The 8,842-nt window shown below is 41.7% G+C and overlaps 2 protein-coding genes across 2 annotated transcripts in view; one reads left to right on the forward strand and one right to left on the reverse strand.

Annotated features, from left to right (window-relative positions):
* Positions 1-1,820, forward strand: part of SARC_03924 (hypothetical protein) — a 2,772-nt gene extending 952 nt beyond the window's left edge. Inside the window, exons 2-3 of the mRNA XM_014302269.1 lie at positions 545-598; positions 1,023-1,820. Coding sequence (XP_014157744.1) covers positions 545-598; positions 1,023-1,127 — 159 coding nt within the window. The 3' untranslated portion in view covers positions 1,128-1,820. The remainder of the gene's footprint in view (positions 1-544; positions 599-1,022) is intronic.
* Positions 1,821-1,931: 111 nt separating this feature from the next.
* On the reverse strand, positions 1,932-5,630 carry SARC_03925 (hypothetical protein). The gene is made up of 2 exons (XM_014302270.1): positions 4,322-5,630; positions 1,932-3,453 (listed from the first exon to the last, which is right to left on the reverse strand). Exons 1-2 carry the CDS (start codon positions 5,512-5,514, stop codon positions 2,064-2,066), a joined length of 2,583 nt encoding a protein of 860 aa, XP_014157745.1. The 5' UTR covers positions 5,515-5,630; the 3' UTR covers positions 1,932-2,063.
* Positions 5,631-8,842: the final 3,212 nt, after the last annotated feature.

Genomic DNA, 8,842 nt, shown 5'->3' on the forward strand with positions numbered 1-8,842 from the left:
TATATTATACACACACACACACACACACACACACACACACATATATATATATATACATATATGTATATATATATATACACACACACACACACACACACACACACATATATATATATATATACATATATATATATATGAATGTATATATATACATATATATATATATATTATTTATATATATATATATATATATATATATTATATATATATATATATACATAATACACACACACACACACACACACACACACACACACACACACATATATATATATATATATGTTTATGTAATATATAAATACAAACATATATACAAGTTTATTTTCAAATATATCTGTCATTTTGCATCTTGTTCTATTAATATACATATATAGTGATTGTGTTCTGCTGTTTTTTTGTTATGCATACCTGATATCTAGATTGTGCATTTGGTTTTCTCTGGGGATGCTAATGGTAGCTCTCTGCGCGACCTCAGTTATCGCAAGTTATTTGAAAAATCGTCCATCAGTCTGTTCAGCTCAATTATGGCTCCCTATGCACGCAGGTTGCCAAGGTGGATCTGAGGTCGCACTACGGAGACGGAATCAAGCAACGAGCGGTATGTTTGCTTGCCTTCATATCACTACGGTGCAGTTGAAGTTCGTAATAGATTTGAAGCAAAGGCAGGAAACCAAGAGATTGTTGTGCTCGTGTTGCTTCACAATTGCGTATGTCAACTGCGTGGGTGCTATAGTGAACTAGATACGAATGGTCAACGGAATGATTGAAGCAGTTTTTGATAGTATTTAATGCTGCAAGCGTGTACAAGCCCTGTTACGTCAGTATGTATCTACCGAAGGATCGCGCTCTACCTCAGTGTTAGTATAGTCGGAAAACCCCGCCAGATGTGCGATTGTAAATAACTCACATGAATAATTATACATGTTTCTGTCTTTTTTTATGCAATGATTGTGGACAGTTCCCGTTCGTGCGCCCCCAATTGAAAAATCTCATGTCGTGACAACCCTACTGCATACCATTAGGTGAAGATCGAAGACTTGGATCAAACACAAATCCAAGGGCTAATGGATGCCGGCAAACTAAGCGACATGCAAATACGCCGTCTGCGAGCACTCGGCAAGCTATAAATAAACTAGTAAACATATCTGTAGCTAAGCATCCATCGGTTCTTATGAGCTACCAGGTTCACCAACCAGACTCTGATTGTGAAATGCTTCCCACCAATGAAGTTGCTGTGCACTTCAGCTTGTGACCACTGGCCAACAATAGTGACTACAGCGAATATGTTTGAGGGCTATGTCGACGCCGGCTCACACCACAGTAGGTACCAACAAAAGAGTACTGGTGCCCTCTGGACGTTGCCCAATTTTTAATCTGTCTGTATATCTGCTTGATAGCTGATGTCATCTTTCCGGCTTCCCATGTCCGTCAACAAACCATAACCATTTTGTAGATCCCTATTCTGGATAGAAGTAAACATGCCTGATAGTGTCGACGATCACAGCCAATGAATGTTTCATAGCGAATTATGAACACGGGATTCAAATTAGTCAGAGGGTCCCGAAACTTCGTTCACATTTACATTTAAATTTGTAGAAATTAGAAAGTGGGACTACGCACCCCCAGGCTGAAATCGCTTGTAGCGATCGAAGGAGGAATGCGATGCACTGAAGTCTGCTAAATATGTTGACAGCATCGCCAGTCTCTGAAATAGTTTACAAAGCGTCGCCAAGCACTTGCTTGGTAGTTAGACGACTTCCACCACAATCTCGCAACATACAAATTTGAATCATGTGTCTAGTTTGGTTCATAAAGTTTTGAATGTCTGAAGGCTTTTAGAAATATATTGTTGCGGTACAAACGTGGTGGGTGCACATCTGCTGTTCAGTGAGGACAAAGGCTACAGTGAGAGCCCATAAAAAGTTTTTGCCATATTGAGAATATGCACTTCAAAAAACAAAAATACGACGAATGGTTGCGTTATGTGTTGTAGGTGAAACAATTGCGCTCTCATAGTCACATTCCAAAAGGATTTTGATCAACTCAGCTAAGCCAATTATTTATTATACGTCAATTTCCTGGACGGAGTCATGCATTTTATCGGAGTCACGCGACCGACTTGACCTGTGCGCCAATTTATGACACGACTGACCAGTTTTCCATACTAGCTCCTCTCTGAAGTTCACAACCTTTTTCTTGCAAGCCTTAACGTGTTTCTCACAAAAGTTAACAGCATGCTTGGGCTCATATTCCACCACCTTCGCACACTTCTCATTCAATCGTCCTTCTTTGTTATGTACTAACCATAAGCGTGAATACCGAGACATGACATCGTCACTGACGACTGTACCGCTACCCCCTACCACGCTATCATATTCGACATCCTCAATCCTGAACATCGGCGGCACTGTCTCTCTGGCAGTATTGATCTCGGCAAACAAAAGATTTTGCTTCTCATGCCTGTAGCGTTTGTCGAGCTCTCGCAACCGTTTCCTGCCTGGATGTTGCTTCCACGCGGGGCTCTGTGCGGGACACGTGTACACCAGCAGGAGGGTGGAGTGCTGGGGATTGCTGATAAAGTCACAGAACGACTTCTCAAACAGGGTTACAGGGCCGTACTTACGCTTGGGAAGAGCCTCCTCAGTACCTGGTTTGCAGACTTTAGCGCGACCAGTGACACGCTCAAAGTACACCAGATGGTCGACGATGTTTAGTTTGTAGAAGGGAACGCCATTGAGGGGCTTGACTTTCAGTTCGGATCTGTTCATCTTGTCTGTCAAATGTACGTTGTTTTGGTTCGTCTTGATCAGCTTCGCCTCCTTCCCTTTGATTTGATACGTGAACCATAGCTGTTTCCCTATATGAGTATACCCGGTAGCTCGTACCGGCAGATGAGGTACTACATCATAGTTGTTCACGATTCTAAAGAAGTGAGGCACATGCTTGTCGAAATACGCAGCCCACTTTCCATTGCCAGTTCTGGGCTGTCCAAAGGTATACCCCGCCACCTCGATACCTATGAGCGCGAGTTTCAGCGCACAGTACGTTGCCAGTGCTCCCCCGAGAGAATGCCCAGTAACACACACCAAATGGTCTGGATACAACCCCTTCAGTCGCACAACCTCCTCCAGCGCTTCATCCGCGATACTCGCAAACGTATTCCAGAAACCCAGGTGCACAAACGCGTCTCGCGGAGCCTCATCAAAGCCCACCGACCGCGCACTCCAGTACACAGCCTTGAAATTATTCCCCCAGTTGGTCTTGCTTTTAGTGCCACGGAATGAGCAAATAATCAGATTGCGGTCGTCGCTCTGCACACCCACGAAGCCACTCGCATCGTACTTGACATCAGATACTCGTTTGGTGGCCTCGAAGTCAGGCGGTAGAGATTCATCGCACCCACACACCACACAGCTGCCCGAGTGCAGAGGGCAGTAGGCCGAAGTTGTGTATCTGTATGATAGCAGATGATTCAAATTTGAGCAATGAGACTGCGTACAGTAATGCATCGCATACTATAAGACCACTATGTCGCAACACACATGCCGTGCTTGGACCTTGTATGTAGCTGACCTTATATGTAGCTGGTAGAGACAAGAAAATAATTATTATGCGCACGCGCGGTATATGCGACAGAACAACTCTCGAGAATATAGAAAAAACCAATACAGCTTAGTTTTTTTGTCTACCAATAATATACATCACCCTCGCATATTCAGGCACATGCTTGTAATCCTAATAAATTAGATATGTACTCAGTCATACTGACGGAGACAACAAATTTGTATCAACCCTTTGGGTTGCTAAGCGTTGTCTATAATATTGTGGTGTATGCGCCGCTGTACAGATGGCGCGGCGTGTTCGGCAGACCTAGATTCACAATCTCGGATGCGTATACCACAAGCACTCACTTGTATTCAATCTTTAACAATTCAATTTCAACACCAATCGTTCCACATACTCGCCACTGTCTAGCACGATTTCGATTTTACAAACACAGGAGCACAACCCAGCTGACCGCCGATATCCAACTGAAACAGATGTCATGCGTACACAAATCTGTTCGATGTCGCGAACATGATCTGACTATGTGAGATATGTATCGGCTTCTAAGCAGCGCTCACTAAGCAAGTAGTCCGCTCGCAGAACTTATATAACGCTATGTTGTCCGCACATTCTAAAACGATACTTAAGAGACACTAGAACTTCTGCGCAATATACCCTTGTCAAATCAAATGCCCCCGTTCAATACTCGTCACATCATTACAAATACACACAACACTCTCCAATAACGCCGTCATTAACACGTACACACACATACCTGACTAGCAACTCAACCAGTTCTGGGTCATATTCGGTTGGGTAGTCAATCTCGGTGCTCTCCGCTGGCAGAGACGAACTATCTGACAGCGAGGCCTCTGAGCTTGTGCTCGACAGCTGGTCAACATCAACGACAGTATTCGTTACTGCATCTTCAGCAAGCACCACATCGACAGCGTACTTTGCAGGTTTGTTAGCCTTACTTCGAATTCTCTCACATTTCGTTGTGCGAATAGGTGCCTGAGATTCCTGTACAGGCACGGTTTGTTGGGCTTGACCTTTGTTTTCTTTGCTAGGATCATACGCAGTGGAAGGATTTGCTTTTGAGTCTGAAAGACTCCCTTTCGAGTCAGTGTGTATTAATGCGATAGCATCCTGTATCTTATCTATAGATGCCTCTGTGATATCCTTCCCAGTAGCCTTTGTATGGTGCACTATAGACTTCCCAGTCTTAGCAGTAAATGACAATAGATCTTTGCCGCTAGATGCCGCACACTTCATCACCCCAGAAGACATGCGCTTTGCTTTGCTTACGGGTTCGGTCATGTGGATTGTATCGCTGGCAGTGCTAGCAGCCGAGGCAGTATCCGACAGCAGATCCGAGGATAGTTCTTTGACCATATACATTGGTGTTTTACTGGACATTAGACTCGCTTTGAGGAAGCTGGGTATGCCCCCAATGGCATTGGTAATAGTACAGTCATCGCTCGATTTGGCACACCGCTTCATGTTCTTCAAGGTACGCAAGGACTTGATACAGCACTGTCTACTGCGCACATTACATTGGTAGGTCTCAAAGGTCTCAAAGTACTTGTCCATAACCACCTCCTGTTCTCGTATGATGTCGTCTTTATTGACAACACCCTCGACAGCCTCTTTTTTGGTAGTAGTATATTCGGTTAGTTGAGTGTGTGTAGCTTGGACATCTAAGCTTGGTTCCAAGCTCTCGTCCTCTATGGAGAAGTCTGACGGGGTGTCCTCAAAGTTGTTCACATGCACAGCAGTAGCTAAGAGATCGAGCTTCGCGGTACTTTCAGCCGAGTCTGAATCTGAATCGCTCCCATAATCTTCAACATCATGGTCACCATCTGAAATAGAGAGGGCATCGTCCGCAACAATTGAACCTCCCTCTTGGGCGGGTTCACCTTGAGTGGCATTTTGTGTACCTATGGCAGGTCTATCGTTTATCGCCATAATTCAGACGTGTACGATAGTCATTGACGGTAGCGGATGAATAATGGTCGCGTTGGTCTGCTCTATGCAGCTCACTTTTGAACTCGGTGATTGTGCATTCAACACTACTATATACATTCATATGTACAATTGAACCAACTTCCGTGTGGCTTTTATCTATTTACCTCAGTACATATTTACCAGCTCGTTTCGCGAATCGGGTTGTTTTGGAGTTTTTGTCGTTTTTTAGAAAGAAAACGTTTATGCTATTATGCTATTTTTATTTTAGTATTTATGTATTTACATACATATAAACAGACTGTATTTATTTATTTTTATAAAAAATAGCAATTTAGAGGACTAATACGCCCTTTTTTTATAAAAAACAACAACAACTGCAGTCTAGTTGTGTGTAAATACTAAATAGAGGTGGGTTAAAAAATAAATATACCCCTGCAGGACTTTTTATTCACACGGTAAAATTGAAAGGATGGTACGTATTTTTACAATCTGGGTACGTTTTTGTATACATTCTAATTTCGAGAGGATTTGAAAAAAATTGATTTATATTTGCATATGGTAATTGTTCTTTTTATTGCATATACAAACATGCTTTGGCGGGATTCTGGAGTCGCGTGTCTTCCCATGCTTTCTAAATTGAACTACAAAGTACATAGTGAAAATAGCGATTTCGACTTTCAATTCTTCATACATAACTTTAAAATAAAATAAAAAACATTCTAGCTTAGCTAGTCACCTAAACAAGACAAAGGCGTGTAGAGTTCCAGAATAAGTGACTGAGTAACAAGTATTACCTGTACCATAGTCTGTACAGACTATGTACAGGCTTACTGTACAGTGTACATAGTAAAAAATGAATAAATATATGTACACCTATTATCACTGCCATGTATTTGATCTTCAAACCACCCCTTAACTTATTTGCGACCTCATATTCGGTCAATTGAAACATTTTCATAAAACTCTGACATTGAAAACGTAAATACCAGGAAAGCTGAGGGGGTAACTAATTAGTTTATTCTCCCCAGGGGGTTGTCTACTATATACACATAGTGGAGGCAAACTCCTGATTTCATGTGTGTAAATTTTCTCATGACCCTTTGGCCTGGCCTCTGGCCTCTGCGGGCCTCATATTTACACAGTGCACTCTGCAGTCTGCACTCTGCACTGTCTGCAGTTCTGCACTCCGCAGTGGGAGGGGTCCCTAATCCCAATTCCCACACTCCCAATCTCCTGAGAGGCTGAGAAGGGGGATCGATGTTTTCCGAGAGAGCCCCGCGGCCACACTTTATTTTACATCCTCAACAATTGGTTTTTAAAAACAAAAAACAAAAAGTAAAACAAATGTCTTTTTTACGTTCAAACCATAGCCTTCTTAAAAAACAAATATTTAAACGTAAAAAAAAAATTGATCATTTTTGAATATACGTTCAACGGTTTTTTGGATTGAATTTAGGAATGTACAAATAATAAATATTAGAGCAGGACGGAGCAATCATTCTTATCATCTGTTGTATGTAACTATGAGTATGTATGTATTATATATATATATATATATATGTATCATTAAAATTCCATTTCATCACTTTCCGGAATTTGAATCGAGCTGTCGGCATAGGTGAATTTATTGCATTCTGCGTGGTAGACAAGGTCTATCAGATAAATGTCGATTCGACTGCCAACAGAGTTGTGGGCGCATGTCTTCAATTGGTACGTTTTTACCAGTAAGGCTACTAGGCATACAACTATGGTGTCGCTGCAACGTATCTGGTAGAGCGTGACTTGTATCAATTGCGTGTAGACCTCTAGTTGCACTTTTTGTAAACTGTTCTCACTTGATAGGTCTCTAAACAACTGACAACTGAACCGTGGGCGCATGTTTCAACTGATAGGTACCCAGCGTCGCAGCATTGCATCTCGAACGGAGTTATTTAGTAAAAACTCCAGATGCCTTTAGACCTCTAGGTGTATATGATGTAGCGGGGGTGCTACATGCATACAGTGCACAGTTCATTCACAGATTACCCGGATGTAGATATATTTTTATTAATAAAGGTTTTCTTAGAGACATACTTAACTTTACCAGGCACGAAATACAATTATTATTGATTCACATTGTGCGAATTTACCCGTAGCTAATATATTAAGACAATACGGTACACCACAAATGATCTCTTGAATCAATCGGATATAGGCCTACGCTTACGGCACGCCTACAAGGGCTTCTTTTCGTGTTTCAGTGTGACAGATCATATCTTCATTGTGCAGTTGAACCACCTATACAACATTATATCAAAATATCGATCGGTCGTTCTATCTGAGCGATATCATAGTAATAGCTTCATAGCGTTCAATATTAATCAGTCAGCACATACACAATTGCGTGCACTATCGCACACACACTAATATATGCACATTCGCAAATGGCTGCTTTTCTTAATACATTTCGTTGGGCCGAGTGCGTCGCGACTCTTGGTTGGCGGGGTTTAGCACGCGTCTAAAGCACCGGCTGAGCCCTTAATACACCAGTAGTAGAACTCTTGATGTTAATTCGCCACACAAACTTCGTACATTGCAAGTATGCGACAGTTTTCATATCATGTCATTCAGGTACCGAGATCATTATTCATCTGTCAGGTACCGAGATCATTATTCATCTGTTTCATCGTCGTCTGAGCAATTCCAGATAATATACACCCTCACACGCTTCTCTATCCATTCCTCGTACTAGTTTTCGATTCTATACACATATATACCACCTAGCTAGCATGGCATATACCTATCCCAAATAGGCTGGGTTCAGAGTTGGCTCTACTGCGAGTCTGAGCGCAAGATTGGTGGCAGTTAACTAACGCTATTACAAGCTGAAAAATCATACATGAACATATTAAGGGCGCGAAACCAGTGTAATTTTCTACACCGAATGTTGTCGCAAATACAAAATCACCCACGAGCATCGTTATGCTCTCCCAAAGATTCTCAATACACTGTTAGCCTGAATACGAGCTTAACACTCAGCAGTATACTGGCATGCTGCCTATCCAGCATCCTACACAAGTGAATAGTGCGGTCCAGAGACGCGGGTCAACTACGAGTCGATAGGACCCGAACCCAGTATAAACGAAAATACACCAATTGAGCTCATTCTGTTTATTTCGACTACACCTGCTAATGTGAGCCATTGCGCACTAAAATTAACATGATAAAAATTAGCCCGCATAAGTATAATCAATTCATTATATGTATACATGTATATATATATATATATATATATATATATATATATATATATATATATATATAAATACACACACACACACACACACAC

The sequence above is a fragment of the Sphaeroforma arctica genome, assembly GCF_001186125.1.
Source record: "Sphaeroforma arctica JP610 unplaced genomic scaffold supercont1.210, whole genome shotgun sequence".
In the NCBI taxonomy this organism is placed as follows: Eukaryota; class Ichthyosporea; order Ichthyophonida; genus Sphaeroforma; species Sphaeroforma arctica.